Source organism: Rana temporaria, chromosome 6 (assembly GCF_905171775.1).
Source record: "Rana temporaria chromosome 6, aRanTem1.1, whole genome shotgun sequence".
NCBI classification, from domain to species: Eukaryota; Metazoa; Chordata; class Amphibia; order Anura; family Ranidae; genus Rana; species Rana temporaria.
In genome coordinates, this window is record NC_053494.1 from 109,934,408 (window position 1) to 109,955,069 (window position 20,662).

The 20,662-nt window shown below is 41.5% G+C and overlaps 1 protein-coding gene across 1 annotated transcript in view; it reads left to right on the top strand.

Annotated features, from left to right (window-relative positions):
* The window catches only part of COL5A2 (collagen type V alpha 2 chain), a 225,972-nt gene that overhangs the window by 83,394 nt on the left and 121,916 nt on the right, over positions 1–20,662 (top strand). The window contains exon 2 of the mRNA XM_040357173.1: positions 18,334–18,549. Within this exon, the coding sequence (XP_040213107.1) occupies positions 18,334–18,549 (216 nt within the window). The remainder of the gene's footprint in view (positions 1–18,333; positions 18,550–20,662) is intronic.

The following is a 20,662-nucleotide window of genomic DNA, read 5'->3' on the forward strand; positions in this document are numbered from 1 at the left end:
CCGCTGGAGGGCTTTGTTTTAAGGTACGTTTTTCATAATGTGCTAGTATGCTATGCACACTAGCACATTATGCCCTTTACGTATAGACATTTAGTAAACATCTGTTCAGTTACTAGCAGGTTTATCACACTGTCGTGTGCAAAGCAGTCTTATGCAGGTGTTCCTTTATGTCAATGGCTTTTTTTTCCATTACCAGCAATTACTCATTGAAGAGTACACATTTGCATTTCTGCCATAAAACAAAAGTCTCTAGTACATGACCACTGTGTTTTTATGCTTTTGATTTAGTGGCACATGTGTTTTGGTGATGTGTAAAATAAAAAATAAAAAAAGGAACCCAGTTGATTCCGCGGAAAGATTGATGTTTGGCTGCTGTTTTGTGCTGTGCTGAGATAGTGACTTCTGGATGATCCCAAAAAGGCCTCGGGTTAGATATTTCACTCTGGAAGTTTGCCAAATTCCAAGTCTTATCATCATTTCAATGTACACAAAGCTTACTACAGTTAAGTACTCTTACTGAGTTCTTTTCACTCAAACATGAAAGAACGCACACAAGCAGATTGCTCTGATTTCAGATTTATCCGTCTTATTTGCTCATGGAGTTGATCACTTTTGCCGATATTGAAAAAAAGAAGCTGAAGTTTGTGGTTGTAGCATTCTCTGTATTTTACATTCACTCCTAAGTCATGCATGACCACATCCTTCCACTATCACCCGATATACATTTAGTGGGGTGTTACTATACATTTTTCACTTGCAAGGATTTTTCCAGGTTGCATAACTGGACCTGTGGGAATGTGCCTCTGGCAGTATTCATTGTGACTTTTTCCACAAATGCATGTAATGCTTTTGCTGTATGCATTAAACATCTGGCTCATGTCATGTTTATTATCCAAATACATTTTAGCCGTCTAGAACTTTAGAGCAAAAGTTCATGCAAGCAAATCAGTTTGCATTCAGTGTAGTATTTGGATCTCTCAAGCACATAGCACCCAATTTGAATGTCCTAACATACCCATGCCCATCCACAATGCCATTAAAAATGGCATTTTTTTTCTAAATACCTGTTTAGCAATTATTTTCTGGAGCACTTCCAGCTCTGGCCACCTAGGCGATATAGTCCCAAGCAAATCCCCTCCCACGGATATCGGTGTCATCTATCTCAGGAGTCCATGGGAATCGCCTATTACTGAAATCTCGTGTAATTTCCAGACTGAAAATGACACGAACGGGAGGAGTTAGGCACCGTTTTAAATACCTTCTGGCATGTCCTCTGATTGACAGGTTGCCATAACAACTGGACAGAAACTTCGGCCGACGCCGCTATTGCTATGGCAACCTGGCAGGAAGAAACAGCGCTGTGCAGTGGCATTACTGCAAATAGGTGAGATTGGGAGGTGCATGCTGGGTAGCCAGCTGCACCGAATCCCGGAAATTAAGACAAGTAGGCTTCAGATGCCCACAACAATGATGGACTTTGCCTGCTTCTAAGATCAGGTTAGTTTTTCATGATTTAAAAAAAAAAACAAGAAGGAACAAATTACTGACATTATCCAAATGTTACCGTAGAAGTGGTAACAAAAAATTTGGGGACTGGAACTCCGATTTAAGATATATACTGCGGCTATTTGTGGCGGCTGGTGCTAATTTTTCTTGGGGGTGCAGCCCACCGCCCCCCAGCCAGCCAGCTACCCCCACCCCCCACCCTCGATCGATTGGCATTTCCCCTGGCGCTCGATCGCTGCATTGCTCACCCGTTGCCCACCAGCCCCGCACCTACCCCATCCAGGTCGCCCCTTTGGCGGCTTCTCCCTGTGTCTCCTCCCGAGACCCGACAGTTGCTTCTCCTTCCAGCTAATCAGGACTTAGGACTCATGGCCAATTGGGTCTCAGGGTCTGCTTCCTGATCGGCCGGGAGGAGAAACTGGAAGACATTAAAAAATATTTATTCGCTAATATCACACAACTAGGTGGACTCTGGACGCAGTGCTCTTTCCCCCGAGCCCAACCTTTTTTAAGCCAATTAGAGCCTCAGGCTTTAATCGTGTGCATGAACGGCCACCACTGGTAGCTAGACTGGATGGAATGGGCAAAATTATACTTAAAGCGGTGGTTCACCCTTATTGACAACTTTCCATCATAAAATGAGGCATAGTAGCGCGAGCTACAGTATGCCTGTATTTATTTTTTTAGTCTGGTACTCACAGTGCAATCCTAGCGAGACGATTCCGACTCCCCGCGGGGAATGCCGGCTATGGCACGTCACGCTCCCCCAAGATAGCCGGAGTAGGTCTCGGCTCTTCACGGCGCCTGCGCACAGACTATGCGCAGGCGCCGTGAAGCGCCAAGTCCTATTTCGGCTATTTCCGGAGAAGCGTGACGCGCCATAGCCGGCCGTCAATCATGCTGCCTCTGGATAGGAACGCCCAGGAGTCGGAATCGTCTCGCTAGGATTGCACAGTGAGTACCGGACTAAAAAAATAAATACAGGCATACTGTAGCTCGCGCTACTATGCCTCATTGTATGCTAGAGGAAATTTTTTTTTTTTTTTAATTAATAGGGTGAACCCCCTCTTTAAAGCTGCCTGTCGATATACAATCGCCTTTTTTGCCAAGAACTATGTAGTGTGTGGAGTAGAGTGACCTAACTAAATGATATGTTCATATTATTCAATTATTATTGGCCCAACATGACATTGTTGTTGGTAGACGTAACATGGGTGGGCAGTTTAACACATTGGCACACGTTGTTATTTAAAAGTGTTCTGTCTTCAAAGTGTGGAAATCTAAATTGTTATTATTTTGTTAAAGTTGTTGCTTGAGCATGTGCAGGTTAACAGGCCTAGTGGTTTGTCCTAAAAAATACCCATAAGGGCCCTTCCATAAGGAGGGTAACAAGCACAAATAAGCTGTAGTGTAAAATCCTGGCTATTATCTACATATGGGGAGTCACAGGTGGGCACAGAAAACAGCCAGGACTTTTACGCTAAGTATAATTGCTCCTCTTTCTGCGAATGTGCAGGGGTTCTTAAGATACTTCATTGCAGTTGATTCGGAACATAATTTGTGCAGAGGAATCACTTTGAAGAAGATGTAAAAAAGCTACCAAAGATACAGGAAAATTCAAGTTAGACTACTCTGTTTTTCATGCAACAGTTAATGGTTAAGACATTCAAGTTACAGGGTCAGCATTTCTAAACCTCCTCCTCCCTTCTAGAACATTGATTGGTCACATGTGGAGGAAAATTCTACTATGAAGCCTGATTTTTATGTGAATGTATTGGAGCAAAGTCAAAAGACTTGGATCATATTGTGGAGACTGGATTTTATCCATATATGACTGTATTATGAAGAACAATATAATAAATGTAGCTGTATGCTGCCACCATGTGGATATCTTTTGAACATCTTAGAAATTATACAACTAGATCTTTACTTTATATCTCCCAAAAATAAGTAATTATACATATATATGCCATAAGAAAAATGATCCAAGCTTATTTAATAGCAACAATATGTATAGCAGTGATAATAATAAACAATGCGATCTGTAACTCGCTCACTCAATCATTTAACTCCTTATATGCGTTACATAACTTACACAAACTACAATAAAAATACCAGTAGCAATTATAACAACAACAAAATAACAATAGTAATAATAACAATATATACTTATTTGTTTAACCACTTGACCTCCGGAAGATTTACGCCCAATCCAGCCCTCTTCCCCCCCTTAATGACCAGGCCATTTTTTGCGATACGACACTGTGCACTGTGTTACTTTAACTGACAACTGCGCGGTCTTGCAATGCTGTACATAAATGAAATGTATGTTATTTTTTTCCGCACAAACAGAGCTTTCTTTTGGTGCCTTTTTCATTTTTTAGTCCTATAAACTAAAAAAACAATACAATTTTTATTTTCTGCTATAAAACACATCCAATAAAAATATTTGCAAAAAATCTAATTTATTTGTAAATCATGGCAATAAGTATTCTGCTATATATTTTTGGTAAAAAAAACAAAAACAATTAGTGTATATTGATTGGTTTTTGCAAAAGTTATAGCATCTACAAATTATGGTTATATATACTCGTTTTTTATACAATGGCAGCATTCGGCGACTTAAAGCAGGACTGCAATATTGCGGCAAACAATCTGACACAAACTGATACTGACCCTGTGGGAACCTGTGACACTAATACAGTGATCAGTGCTAGAAATATGCACTGTCGATGTACCAATGACAATGGCTGGGAAGGGGTTAAACATCACAGCAGAAGCAGTGCGCACCACTTACCAGAAATGCGGGTTATATATATATATATATATATATATATATATATATATATATATATATACATGATTCTACACAGAACGGCCACCCTGTAACACTAAATCTGCTATGGGGTGGTCGTCAACTGGATATATAATGTACATTTCTATGTACAGTATATTTAATTTAACATCCACAAATAGATGTATGCAGGAAACAGCTTCTTCAGTTCAGTTTTATAAATTGTATGTAAGATAGGGCCATAGATTGTACACTCATTGTGGGCAGGGACTGCTCTGTATGTACAATATGTAAAGCGCTGCGTAATATTGTAAATAGCTGTATTAAAGCGGAGTTCCGGACACAATTTCACTTTTTAAATATAAATACCCCTGTAATACACAAGCTTAATGTATTCTAGTAAAGTTAGTCTGTAAACTAAGGTCCGTTTTGTTAGGTTGTTACAGCATTTAGACACTTTATAAAATAGAAATTGACTGGGGCCATCTTAAGTGTGTGCATCATGAAGCCAGACTGTATGACTTCCTGGATTTCAGCCTTGCAAATCTCGCACATGCTCAGTGCTGCACAAGCAGTGTCAGATCAGGTTTCAGCACCTGTGCTGTCCAAGTCACATGATTCTTTGAGACTGGGGAATGCACAGACTCCTGGAAAGTTACACCCACTACATTCCCAGGAGTCTGTGTAGGTTAGGAAGCATTAAGCACCTAGGTGCAGGAAGTGGGAAGATTAACTATTCTGCCTAGCAACAACACTTTGAAGGCATCTAAAAAAAAAAAAAAATTTGTAAAGGACTAATGGCATTTTTTTAAAACTACTGATGTAATGTTATATTCATGGGTGGAACTCCACTTTAAATCAATAAATACATATAGACACATTCACTTTCTCTCTCTCTACTTCTCTCCTCTCTCTCCTCTTTCTCTCTCTCCCTCCTGCCTCTCTTTTCTCTCTCTCCCTCCTGCCTCTCTCTCTCTCTCTCTCTCTCTCTCTCTCTCTCCCTCCAAGCCACAACAGAACCTAAACTGAGGGCCCCAAAACATAGCAGAAATTTCAGATTGGGAGAGATTAAAGTGATGTTCCGCCTAATTTTTTATTTATTTTTAAATCTGCAGCTACAAATACTGCAGCTGCTGACTTTTAAAATAAGCACACTTACCTGTTCAGGGTGCCCGCGATGTCGGCACCCAAAGGCGTTCTGTCCCTCGGCTCTCGGGTTGAGGTGCCACCATCTTCGGTAAGGGAATCAGGATGTGAAACCTTGCGGCTTCACTTCCTAGTTCCCTATTGTGCATGCGTGACTCGCACTGCACGATCCCACTTGTCCCTGCTGTCTTCTGGGACCTTTGTGTCTCCCAGAAGACAGTGTGGACGACGCCGGAGAAGACGCCGGAGGTGGCGTATATACCGATGGGTGGCTCGGGTATCTATGCCCGGAAGTGGGAGCAAAATACCTGTATTAGACAGGTATCTGTTCCCCCCTCCCCCCTGAAAGGTGCCAAATGTGACACCGGAGCGGGGGAGGATTCCGAAAAGAGGATGTTTAATTTTTTGGAAGGAACTCCGCTTTAACCTGGCTGGCCTACCAAGGGAAAATGCCAGGTAAGGACAAAAATAAAAATACTAAACGAATTCATGGTAAAGACAAAAAAAAATTATTTTCCAATAAGGTTGAGGGGTGGAGCATTTACTTATTGTATTCTGTCACAATGTGTCAAGAACATTTAAATAGGCATAACTATTGGCAGGTATACCCAAAAAGATCAAAACCAAAGAAAACAATACTACACTAACAGTTGTGAGGCTTGTGAATACAGTAAAACCTTGGTTTGAGAGCGTTTTGAAAGACAAGCAAAATGTTTTAATAAATTTGACCTTGATATACAAGTGATGTCTTGATATAAGAGTAGCGTCATGTCACAACTGAGTATAAAAAAGAAGAGAGGAGACTCTAAGAGCCGGTTCACACTGGGGCGACTTGGGATCCGACTTGAAATCGCCTCAAGTCGTCCCAAGTCGCGCTGTCGAGAAAAACAATGCAAGTGAATGGGAGAGGTGTTAATACACACGACTCGAATCGCTCCGACTTCAAAAGAAGTTCCTGTACTACTTCAATCCGACTTGTAGGCGATTTGTACCCATTGATTTCAATGGAAGTCGCCTCCAAGTCTGATCCAAGTCTGATCACTGTCTTAACTGAAGCGACTTTCCAGGAAGATAACATACATTTCTCAGGCAAACCTCTCCCTCCCCCTCCCTCCCCCTCCCTCCCCCTCCCTCCCCTAGAGCTGATTGTTGTTTGATTGGCCACTGGAAAGTGTCCTGTCCTGGAGACGACCTCAAGTCGTGTTGTAAATCGCCCCATATCGCCCTGTGGTTCATGCTCAAGTCGTGTCGGAGTCGCCTCTGAAAGTCGTGCTGGAAGTCGTGTCGCCCTAGTGTGAACCGACTCTAAGTGTAGCAATATGGTTACATTTAATGAAGGTACAACATTTAGCAACTTATTGCTACACTTAGAGGTGCCTCTCTTCTCATTTATACCCTGTAAAAAAAATGCTTTGATATACAAGTGCTTTGGATTACAAGCATGTTTCTGGAACAAATTATGTTCGCAATCCAAGGATTTACTGTATTTACAACTCAATTTTTTAGAGTGGTGCTTTAAAAATATTTTTCTTGCTGCATCTTTGTATGTCCAACAAAATGCACCTTTCAAGGGGATGAACGTTAAAACATGCAAAAGGGATCCAACACACCCCATTATGTTCTTTTACTTCATTGCGAAATGTATCCAGGCATGAATGTAGCCCCCTATAGTGGCAGGGACCTGAGGGAAACAGACATTTTATCTTTTCTCTATAAATAAACGTATTTCTATGAATTGAATATATACATTGTATTGTTGCTTAATGTATTCTGCTGCAATATGAAGGCCTGCATAACAGCCTGCACACAGACAGTTAAATTGTAAGAAGGTGATGTATTTGACTTTCCAAGCTGACGTCACAGAAATGGGAGGGCCACTTTAAAGGATGTCAAAACATGTGGTGTGAATTAAGTCAACAGTAAAAGTTTACATCATGGAGTAACCAAATGAAACACTGTCATTTAACTATTTCCTTTTGGAAGTTGCATTGCTTTAATTCCTTGTAATGTTAAAGAGAACCATTCACACCCAACAATCCATCAGCTTTGTAAGCCAACATTGTTAACCTGTATGCTTGGAAAGAGGCATACAGTACCTAAGGCTATGCATGACATACATAAGTCCTTGTTTTTAATGTAGCTAGCTTTACAAAGCCTGTCCCCGACACAGCTAGTCAAGCTCTTTGTATGTTGGGATTTGATTGGTAATGGTATGGGATTAGAACGTTCTTACTCTTTTTTGGTAAGTTTCTCCCAAGTGCCACACAATCCTTTTTCAGCCCAAAACATGGTTGTTTGAAGATTTTTTTGCCATATTATAGTCTTAGGCCCTGTACACACGAGGAGACATGTCCGATGAAATCGGTCCGCGGACCGTTTTCATCGGACATGTCTCCTGGGAGCTTTTGGTCTGATGTACGTACACACCATCAGACCAAAATCCCCGCGGACAGAGAACGCAGTGACGTAGAAGACACCAACGTTCTCAAACCAGGAAGTTCAATGCTTTCACGCATGCGTCGAATCAATTCGACGCATGTGCAGGATTTCGGTCCGCTGGTTAGACGTACTAACCAGCGGACATGTCCGACGGACAGGTTTCCAGCGGACAAGTTTCTAAGCATGCTAAGAAACCTTTGTCCGCTGGAAACCTGTCCGCTAGGCCAGGAAACCTGTCCGCTAGGCCGTACACACGGTCGGACATGTCCGCGGAAACTGGTCCACGGACCAGTTTAATCGAACATGTTCGGTCGTGTGTACGGGGCCTTAGGCCTCGTACACACGACCGAGTTCCTCGGCAAAAACCAGCAAGAAACTTGCTGGTAGATATTTTTTTGCCGAGGAAACCGGTCGTGTGTACACTTTCGTCGAGGAAACTGTCGAGAAACTCGACGAGCCAAAAAGAGAGCATGTTCTCTATTTCCTTGACGGGAATGGAGAAAATTGGCTTGTCGAGTTTCTCGACGGCTTCACAAGGAACTCGACGAGCAAAACGATGTGTTTCGCCCGTCGAGTTTCTCGGTCATGTGTACGAGGCCTTAGAGTTGTAGAGATGCTTAGGTGAAAGCAATAGAGACAGACCTTGCGTTGTGACAAAACTGGACCTGTCGTTACTTTCAGTGTTTGATGACAAATGTCCCCACAAATCGCTATCGATCAGTTCTGTCAGTTCTGTAAGTGATTCTAATTTATTATCGCTGTTTTCTAGCTGGTCTAAAAGTGCATGCAGGTCACTGGACAGACCACTAGGGACAAAGGGGGTGTGTAATTATTGTATACAGTACTGTGTTTTTACTTTTTTTAATTTGGAGCCGATCTCCGCATAATGTCGCAGGGAACGGAGCTCGGCGGAACTCGGGGCACTGTGTGAATCGAGCGAGGAGACAGTTCGCACACAAAGCGGGGAGACATCGCAGGATCCAGGGGACAAGGTAAGTAACTCTGCCTGGATGCTGTGATGCAATCCCGAGTCTGGCTCGGAGGTACCGCTAATGGTACTGGAATTCCACCCCGAGCCAGACTCGGGATTACCGCCAGGGAGGTTAAAGTAGTCCTAAAGGCTTAAGATTTTTTTTACCTTCATGCATTCTATGCATGAAGGTAAAAAAACATCTCTGTGCAGTAGCCCCCCAGCCCCCTTAATACTTACCTAAACCCCATCGCTATTCAGCGATGTGCACGAGAGCCTCAGCTCTCCCGATACTCTCCCTCCTCATTGGTTGAGACAGCAGCGGGAGCCATTGGCTCCCATGGCTGTCAATCACAGCCAGTGAGCCAATGGAAAGACAGAGGGGGTAGGGCCATGCAGCAGCTTCTTTCTCTTTATGGACACACAGGGCAGCAGCTCAGGAGTGAGCCTGCTCCCGTGTTTGCTCTGGTGGCATTTGGCAGGAGGAGGGAGGGGCCAAGAGTGCCGCGGGGGACCCGAGAAGTGGAGGATTGGGGCTACTCTGTGCAAAACACAGAGCAGAAAAATGTAAGACATGTTTGTTTTTTGTTTTTTTAAAAGCATTGCCTTTAATATCACTTTAATAGAATTAAAGAACAACTGATGTACAAAGATGCCCCTTTGCAACTTCATGTTGGACATACACATCCATTCTAATAGATCTGTGGTTGGAAAAAAACATTTAAGATGATAAAACTCATATGCCAGACATCTGGAGAAAAAAAGGCCTGCTTTTGTTAAACACAATCTAATACAATAAGTCATGCACATGCAAGGGGAAAGACATGGAATGCTCTCCAGAGTGGATTCTTCAACCGTGAAATATGTTTTTTTCACAAGAGTGTGGTTAGAATTTATTGAAAAAGTTTACTCTTGGGACCAGATGTTCCTATAAGTAAACTATTCCTAAGTCCAGCTTTATTTTCCCAGGAAGTAAGAAATTCTTCTTTATAGAAATGCTTCTTAATGGCAAATATAAAAAATTGTATGTATTTATATTTTATTTATCTTTAATGTTTTTAAAAAGACATCTCATGTTACAGATACTGTGAGCTAACATTTTCCTGCTCACTGCTGTAAAATAAACTGAATGGGCATTTATTCTATTCTTGGGCAAAAAAATCAATGTGTGGATTGGATTTTACTCTTATGCCTTGTACACACGATCGGAATTTCCGATGGAAAAAGTCAGATGGAATTTTTTCATCGGATATTCTGACCATGTGTGTGCCCCATCTGAGTTTTTCCATCGGAAATTCTATTCTTAGAAACTTAGAAAGAAACTTAGAAAAAGAACATGTCTGTTTGGAACTCCGAAGGAGAAAAAAAAAAAAACATTTTCGGCTTGTCGTAGTGTTGTACGTCACCGCGTTTTGGACGGTCAGAATTTGGTGTGACAGTGTGTATGCAAGACAGCTTGAACGGAATTTCGTTAGAAAAATCAGTCAAAGTTTATCCCAACGGAAATTCCGATCGTGTGTATGGGGCATTATGCTGGGTTCACACTATTTCAAATTGGATGAGGGTTTTCGGCATCCAATTCACATGTCAGGGGATTGTGACTGGCTCTCTATGGAGCCGGTCCACACATCTCCAGAGCGGCTCTGGTGCGAATTTGCACAAAGGTCCTGTGCATCTTCTGGTCTATTTTAGGTCCAAATTCAGCCAAAAATTTGAGCTGAAATCAGACCAAAAACGGTGGACAGGGATGCATCGGACACCTGCTGTGAGACTCTCCATGTTGCTGTGTGAACCCAGCCTAAAACATGTCAATTTCTGAGGGTGCAAAAGAACATTGCTGAGAAATTTAATAGATTTCCCCTCTGACCATGGAGTAAGGATCACTGTCAAACAGAAAGTGGATCCCCGCAAATAACATCAGAAGGGCCGCTTTACTAGATGTCTGTGGAACTGTGCTGTCAATCCTCTGGAGCATAGACAGTGGGAGAGGATAATGCACCAGCAGAGCTCCCCACACCACAGCGCCCCTGGGCTGGGCACTATTTTATACCATTTGGATCCATTTAAAGATTGTTGTTTCAGGATCTGTGTTTTTTTGCCTTATATAATTTGGATCATGTAAAATGTAACTATCTTTAGGAGAAATACAGGCTTCTAAGACCTATTACGTTTGCAGCTTAATTACTTTATTTGAGATTTATTAATTATTTTGATGTATTTAGTCAATGTGAGTTACAAAGGGATGTAATCTTTATAAAGCAATCTGTAGCTATTAACCACTTACCCCCCGGACCATATTGCTGCCCAAAGACCAGAGTACTTTTTGCGATTCGGGACTGCGTCGCTTTAACAGACAATTGCGCGGTCGTGCGACGTTGCTCCCAAACAAAATTGGCGTCCTTTTTTTCCCACAAATAGAGCTTTCTTTTGGTGGTATTTGATCACCTCTGCGGTTTTTAGTTTTTGCGCTATAAACAAAAATAGAGCGACAATTTTGAAAAAAATGAATATTTTTTACATTTTGCTATAATAAATATCCCCCAAAAATATATAAAAAAACATTTTTTTTCCTCAGTTTAGGCCGATACGTTTTCTTCTACATATTTTTCTAAAAAAAAAATCGCAATAAGCGTTTATTGATTGGTTTGCGCAAAAGTTATAGCGTTTACAAAATAGGGGGTATTTTTATGTCATTTTTATTATATTTTTTTTACTAGTAATGGCGGCGATCAGCGATTTTTTTTTCGGTACTGCGACATTATGGCGGACACTTCGGACACTTTTGACACATTTTTGGGACCATTGGCATTTTTATAGCGATCAGTGCTATAAAAATGCATTGGATTACTATAAAAATGCCACTGGCAGTGAAGGGGTTAACACTAGGGGGCGGGGAAGGGGTTAAGTATGCCTGGGTGTGTTCTTACTGTGGGGGGGGTGGTCTCACTAGGGGAAACACTGATCCTCGGTTCATACATTGTATGAACCGAAGATCAGCATTTCCCCTGCTGACAGGACCGGGAGGTGTGTGTTTACACACACAGCTCCCGGTCCCCGCTCTGTACCGAGCGATCGCGTGTGCCCGGCGGCGATCGCGCCCGCCGGGCACACGCACGGGAGTCGGGGGAGAGCGGGGGGCGCGCGCGCGCGCCCCTAGTGGCTGCTGGGAGAGAGGACGTCATACTACGTGCTCTCGCCCAGCCGAGCCAACTTGTGGACGTATAACGGCGGTGGGCGGTCGGCAAGTGGTTAAAGTGGAGTTCCAACCACAATTAGCATTTTTTAAATGTATGTCCTTTCATCCTGCGTTTTTATAATATAAATCCGGTCACTTACTATTTTACAATCCGCCGTCGATCCGCATAGATATTAAAAAAAGATAGTTTATAAAACTATGTCCACACCCTTGTCATTTTGCTTGTGGGCATTGTGAAGCCTACAAGCACTCACTTCCTGGAAGTCTTGGATGGGGAGTGATAATTGGACAGCATACTGCATCCTGGGAAATGATGACACACATTTCCCAGGAGCATTAGAGGGAGATGATGTCAGAATCCTAGGTGATTTCAAAGGCAGATTTTGTGGGACCGCATAGCAACAGGCATTTCCAGATGAGTAAAAAAAAAAAATTTTACTTTTTTTAGGTCTAATGAGCACAATAATGAAAAAAAAAATTTGGGATGAAAACTCCACTTTAATGGTATATTTCAGATGTTAGGCTCTTTGGCTTCCTCTCTATTTGCTAGTGGTATTCCTTACTATACTCAGTCATCCCACATCATCACAGTAGTATGCCCTCACAATTTTTTTCTGCTCAATACAAAAGTAAAGAGCACTACTGATAATACAGAGTTATGAGGCATTAATTGTAATACACAATATTAAGCACTACATGTAATTGAAAAGAATGAAGCTTTGGGGGGGAATTACTAAAACTGGAGCGTGCAAAATCTGCTGTGACTCTGCATAGAAATCAATCAGCTTCCTGTTTTGTATTGTCAAAACTTAATTGAGCACTGATTTTAGAAGTTGATTGGCTACCGTGCGCAATTGCACCAGATTCCGAGTGCTCCAGTTTTAATAAAACCCCCTCTTTGTGTCTAACAGAGAGGTATAAGGCATTCCATGTGATACTCAGGTATGATGCAGTGTGAATGTTGAAAGGGTATGAAGTGTGGCATGTATTAAAAAAGTATGTGGCACTGTATGTTCAGACATGGAGTTTGTTTACATTTTCATCAGTTTTGAACAGGAAACTTTAGATCTTGATTCAAATAGTACTTTCAGATAACGGTGGCATACTTTAACACATTGCACATAAAATTGATGTGGTGTACTTATTTTCATTATCTAAATCAGTGTTCCCAAAACTGCATCCAGTGTGCTAGATACGGCCCTTTGATAGCCTTTATCTGGTCCTTGGGGTACTATTCCTTCCGTTGACACCAACGATGGGGCACTTTTCCTCCCACTGATACCAACGATGTGACACTATTCCTCCTCCTTCTGACCACAGGAGCAATGTCATTTTTTTCACTCTCACTGACCACCAAAACTGAGACATTGTTTACCGGGACATTTTCCACCCACTGGCCACAATCTGACCCCCCTAAAGTTTGAAGGACAGTAAATTGACCCTTTGTTTTGAAAGTTTGGAGGTCCCCTTAACAAAACTAACAAAAGTGCAAATTTGTCATATGGAAAAAGTGAGCACACTCATCCATTTACCACCATTTCAGATCAATGAAATTAGAATCCAAAGATCCAAATTAGGTGTCAATGATTAAAACTTTTAATCATTTAATTTTATTTCAGGGTGTTTAGGAAAAGATGGCCATAAACTGCTCAAATTACTGCCAATTCCTGCTGAATCAGAATCAAAATTTTGAGCTGTGGCACCAACCAAGTTGTCAAAAGTTACTTTTTCAATACATTTTTGTCGAAGGACTTGGAAAATTGTCAGCTGCACAGTGACTGCTTCCAATTGAATGAAGTCACTGTTCGGTTATCCAGCTGCCGTGGATTCTACTGATTACTGAATACAGCCAAAAGGGGAAATGTCTTCATTCATACTATTTATCATTGATTGAGGAATATATTAGATTTCTTTGGTGTATAGCTAGCTTTGCTCTTGAAACAGATGGCGTCAAAGTAAATGCATTTTCAAAAAGACAGAGATTGTACCAAATCAACACGTATGAGAGGTTTGTAATCCAAAAACGCCCCACTCCTCTAAACTCCAGACTTCTGCTTAGCCGCAGGTGCACTGGGTGCTGGCCATTGAAGCCCATCCATGCTCCAGAAAACTTTGTACCAAAAGAGGTCACCAATTATATCACTTCCTTACAGCAAGTACCTTATTCAGTTTAGCAATGGGGTGGATTTACTAAACGTAAATAGGCTGCAACTGCCGTTGCTTCCATTCAATGTGAGATAGCGGGATGGTGAGAGGATGGATTTACTTGTTTGCCAGCTTGCTTAGTTACCTTTGTGAGTTTTTAGTAATAGATTGTATTAATAAATGTGAAATTGTTTTTCTGCACTTTGTGGTTTGCTTTTTTTTGCATGTTATGATGGTATGCTGATAGTTTGAGGATACATCTTCATTTGATGATCAGCTGGTGGGCAGCTTACCTTTATGCAAGTTATGACCTTTTATGATTTTAGGGTCCTAATAATTGGTAAGAGTTCTTAGTGCTTGTGGCGGTGGTTAGCATTTACACAGAGAAGTCTTCTAATTAAGGATTTAGGGGTGGACTATTTTGGATCACCTTTTACTCTAAGGAAGCCCTTCAGACTTTGTTGGCTACTCTAAAACAATGATTTCATATTTCCCTTGTTTCACTCTATTTGCTTGTATGTTCATTTTTCGTGTTGAGTTGATTGGTTCACTTACCGTAGTTCACAATTTATATTTAAAGTGGTGGTGCAGAATACTGTATTTGGGAATGGGAAATCACAATACAGAGGTATAAATTAGTCCTAACCTGCTAGAGATACAGGTACATAGGGGACAGAAGGTAAAGTTCTACAGAGGCACAGTGACACAGGAGAGCAAAGGTGGAACAGAGCCAGCAGGTCAGAAAAGTAATCTGCCTGTCCATACTTCCAACTCAATAAATTAAAAGAGGAGGGATGTATGTCGTGTAAGGCTTGACTTGCGTATCCTGTAGGTGGGATGCTCTGACCCCCATAGCCTTATCTGCCTATGTTGTTTCCTGAGAAAGCCAGTCTCTGCAATCATTCTGTGGTCCAGTGAAGGTACAGAATGTAGAACAAATTCAGCTATATCCGAGACAAGTGGTCATGTGAGTGATCCATCACAGAATGCCAATTACACCAGCGGTGTGCCTGAGCATGTCTAGCAGTCTAGATTGCTAAATAATTACATTTATTATAATAAATCACAGGAACATGATTGTTATGTACCTTTAACTGTTATGTGGCTTAAGGGTTAGAGTCCATAGGCATAACTATCCTGAATTATGCATTTGAGATGTTTCTGAGTTGTATGTGGAAATAAAGCAATCAAATGCCTACATATACAAAACCACAAGGCAGTCTGTTTGCAGATGCCCCACTGGAACCTCTGTTGTATAATCTAATTTCAGAAATCAGAATTCTAAGCATAGTTGCCTCATAGTAACCTCTGATCTCAATAGTTTTTGGAAGGGAATAGTATGAGAAAAATTAGCTCCTTCTAGAATTATTCTTTGAACATAAAAGTATAACTGAAAGCAATAATTTTTTTGTTTTGAACAAAGTGGAGATAGATTAAAATACCTGTCAGGTTTTTATTGTTACCTCTGCCCCTGCTTAGTCCTGTGCATGCGAGCCAAATGCCAGGTGGTATCGGCCGGTTCAATAGAAACCGTCCAACATTCGGTCCGTGTTTACTGCAGCTGGTCCAACAGAAGCTGTCCAGCTTCTGTCGAAGGGGCATGACCAAAAAAGGTCTGCCACCTGGCTCCCGATCCGCCCTCTTAGCGATGGCTGCGAGCGGTCACTGAGTGTTCTGTCTCGGATTGTTAGTACATCGGCTCCGACCTGAGCTGTCAGGTTTTTTTCATCCAGCCCGCTGAGTTAAACGAAAAAAAAAAAAAAAAGCAGTGTGTACTAGGCTTTGTGGAGAACCACCTTCTCTATTTGTCCTGATTATCCTTATCATTGAAAGTGAAAATAAAAGAAAATCCCACATTTGGTGTTGTCCCCAGAACAGTAATAGAGGGGTTCTTCCAATGAGGTACTAGTTCTGGTGATCTAGGGGGCCAAAGAGATTCCCTTAATTTGCAAGGATTACCTCTCACTGAGACAGGAAGTGAGGGTAAAGCCCCCCAATGGGACACAGATGGCAAAAAACTGAAAGGGATTATAACCTTATCTTGCTGTATCAAAAAAATAAATAAAAACAATTACCTCTTACTATCTACTTTAATACCTTCATGACCAATGTAGAACAAATCCTAATGCCTGAAACCAGTTTTGCAACTTTGCCATGTGTTAGTAAAACTGTACAATTATTGCAACTACTTATGCCCTGTACACACGATCGGTCCATCCGATGAAAACGGTCTGATGGATTTTTCCATCAGTTATCCGATGAAGCTGACTGATGATCAGTTGTGCCTACACACCATCGGTTAAAAAAACGATCGTGTCAGAACGCGGTGACATAAAACACAACGAAGTGCTGAGAAAAATGAAGTTCAATGCTTCCAAGCATGCGTCGACTTGATTCTGAGCATGCGTTGATTTTTAACCGATGGATTTTCCCACAGACGATTGTTTTTTTCTATCGGTTTTTTAACCATCAGATCATTTTAAAACAAGTTCCTAGTTTTTTAACCTATGGTTAAAAAACCGATGGGGCCCACACACAATCGGTTAGTCTGATGAAAACAGTCCATCAGACCGTTTTCATCAGACAAACCGATCGTGTGTACGCGGCATTAGTGTATCTGGGTGAATTAACTGGGCTTTCATTTGGTGGTAAATGCTATAGAATAATTTTTAAATGTCAAAGGAAAACTTGCCTAAACAGTAAAAAATATATATATATATTCTTTTTAAATGTAGCTATATATTTTTCATGTATTCTGTTTCATGCACATATGTCCTCAAAGTAGGTGTTACCACAGTGAATGACACTATGGTAAGGGGAAAGTTCATTATTCTGTTGTTACAGCGGGTCAGCGTACCTAGCACTCACAGTATATACACTATATTGGCATAGCTTTGTGCACTGGTGTGCAGTCATGTTGGAACAGAAGGAGGCCCTCCCCAAACTCTTCCCACAAAGTTGGGAGCATGAAATTGCCCAAAGGGGCCAAGCCCAACCCCTGAAGAACAACCTCACACCATAATCTCCCCTCCACCAAATGATTTGGATCAGTGCACAAAGCAAGGTCCATAAAAACATGGATGAGTAAGTGTGGGGTGGAGAAATTCGACTGGCCTGCACAGAGTCCTGACCTCAACCCAATAGAACACCTTTGGGATGAATTAGAGCGGAGATTGTGAGCCAGCTTTCTTGTCCCAACATCAGTGCCTGACCTCACAAATGCGCTTCTGGAAGAATGGTCAAACATTCTCATCTCATAGACACACTCCTAAACCTTGTGGACAGCCTTCCCAAAACAGTTGAAGATGTTATAGCTGCAAAGGTAGAGCCAAATCAATATTGAACCCTACAGACTAAGACTGGGATGCCATTAAAGTTCAGGTGCGTGTAAAAGCAGGTGCCAAAATACTTTTAACAATATAGTGCAGGCATGTCCAAAGTCTGGCCCGTGGGCCAATTGCGGCCCGCGGTCTGGTTTATTGAGGCTCCACTGGTAATTTGGATAGATATATCTTTTGCGGCCCCCCCAATGAATCCCTGAGAGCTGCATGTTTTTTCCTGAAAATTCCCTCTTAAAGTGAAGGTGCGTGTTATACGCCGTTAAATACGGTATATCTACAAAACACGCCAAGCTCATCCTTAGACTCTTCACCACACACAGCCACAAAGGCAGTTGGGCAGTGTATTATTTAATTTTCATTTAATGTTAATGGTTCAAAGAATGTCAGGCAAAATGGTCGGCCCTCATGCATGTTCACTTCATCAAATCTGGCCCTCTTTGAAAAAAGTTTGGACACCCCTGATATAGTGTGTGTTTCTGTTAAAGTATGCCCTTTGTCCCCATAAAAAAAGTGTTTACAATTAAAAAAATGTTTTAATTATTTTTTATTGAGTTCAGGTTTACAGAAAATGCTCACTCCTGCCTGTGTGTCTTTCTATACACAGTGTGTGTGTATATATGTATATACACAGTATATATATATATATATATATATATATATATATATATATATATATATATATATATATATATATATATATATATATATAATTTCCTTAGGTACAGACTCATGCATGCAGTTCAATATATGTCAAAATAATACCATACCAATTTGTGTTTATTTTATTTTTTTACAGGGGAAACAGAAGGTTTGGCCTGCAAGCAAGGGGACAAGATTTACATGAATCAAGATGTTTGGAAACCATCTGCATGTCAAATATGTGTCTGTGACAGTGGTGCCATTTTGTGTGATAATATCCAGTGCCCTGAAATTGTAGACTGTGACAATCCTGAGGTCCCATCTGGAGAATGTTGCCCGGTGTGCAGATTTGGAGATCGTCCCAATAATCCCAGTAAGAAATATATATATATTTTACTTATATAAGACTGGTCGGTGCCTTGTTGAGTTGTTCAGCATAGTGATATCACGGTCAGTTAGCATTTCTGTCTCAGTGCTGAAGGATTGAGACCAAAACTGTATAAAAGGCTGTGGCCCAGATTCTCGTATATGGGCGTAAAACTGTGCGGGAGTAACGTATCTGATTTACGTTACGCCGCCGCAAGTTTTACAGGCAAGTGCTTTATTCACAAAGAACTTGCCTGTAAAGTTGCGGCGGCGTAGCATAAATCACCTGGCGCAAGCCCGCCTAATTCAAATTAGCCGGGTAGGGGGCGTGGAGCATTTCAATTAAGCGCGTTCTCGCGCCGAATGTACTGCGCATGCGCCGTCCGAAAAATATCCCAGGGTGCATTGCTCCAAATGACGTCGCAACGTCCAGCCCCATTCACGGACGACTTATGCAAACTACGTACATTTTTAAATTTTGACGCGGGAACGACGGCCATACTTAACATTGGTTGCCCCCCATATAGCAGGGGCAACTTTACGCAGCGCAAATTTAACGTAAACGTCATAACTTCACTGCGTCGACCGCGCGTACGTTCGGGAATTCGCGTATTTTGCTAATTTGCATACTCGACGGGGAAAACGACGGAGGCAACATCTAGCGGCAAAAAAAAAATTGCATATAAGATCCGACAGCGTAAGAGCCTGGATCTAATGGATATCTATGCGTAACTGATTCTAAGAATCAGTCGCATAGATACAACGGCCTAGATTAGGACTTACGACGGCGTACATTGCGTTGCGCCGTCGTAAGCCTTTTGAGAACCTGGGCTGAAATGTTACTTCTAGCGGCTTGTAAATTTTTCTGACATTTATATCTACACCTCAAATCATTTTGGTGTTCATGATATAACGCCCATACCCTACCTAGTATTCTCCAGGTAATGATGAATATGTGCATTACTAGTAATAACAAATTAAAGTATATGGCATGTATTTTATCCTGTAATTTATTTTGGTAACATGATCCATCTTTTTTGCCAGGCTGTGCAGAGTGGCAGCAACAGATCAGATAACTTGACTAGCCAGGAGCTAGCAAACAAGTTTAAAACTCTGTAGCTCTTTTATTAACCACTTCCCACCTGTAGGATGTCATATGACATCTTTAGGTTGAAGTGGAGATACAGGCATCATTCAGATATGTTTCAGCCAGCGATTTTCTGTAATGTAAAAGTCCCCCTAGTGGCTATTCAGCTGCTGGATTGCTTTTACAGGCAGCGGAAGAGGACGCCCCCCCCCCCACCCTCCGTTGCCTTTCTGGGCTCTCCGGTGCAATTGGAAATCCCGATTACTGCTCGTGGCAGATTACCACTTACCATAGAGCTGGCCGGGGACTATATGATCCCCGGCCAGCTCTATGACTCTGGGAGGCTTCAAGCGATGCCATGACGTCACTTCTGGCACTGGCAAATGTAAACACTGACAGTTTTTTTCCTGAAAAGCAAAAATATTTTATTTTTTATCTCATGCTTTCCAGGGTAAAGGACATATCTGGGGTCTCATTGACCACAGATGTCTCCATAAAGAGGACCTGTCATGCCTTATTCCTATTATTAAGGGTGTTTACATTTTACAATTAGGCTTCATTTCCACTGGCGTTTTTACAGCCACTGTTGTTAGCCTTTTTTACAGCTTAAAAACGCCTGTCCATGTTTATTTTGTAAAAAAAAAAAAAATCTGTAGCGTTTTTGAGCGTTTTCGCACGTTTTTGAGAGTTTTTTTAATGTCTGGCGTTTTTACAGCTCTATTGCTGGAGCCACAGAACGCCCTGGTCCCGCGTTTTTTTTACAGCTTAAAAACACCTATGCCATTTGCAGCTCAAAAACGCCTATGTGGGCATGATGCCATAGAATAACATGGACATGCGTTTTTAAGCTGTAAAAAAGCTCAAAAAAGTGGCTGTAAAAACGCCAGTGGAAATGAAGCCTAAGTGTTCAAAAAAATAATATAAATTTATATATTTTTTTATATAAATAATAAAAACACATTTTTTAAGTGACCCCCACCCCCTCGTGCCCGCACGCAGAAGCGTATGCATATGTAGGTTGCCCCCACATATG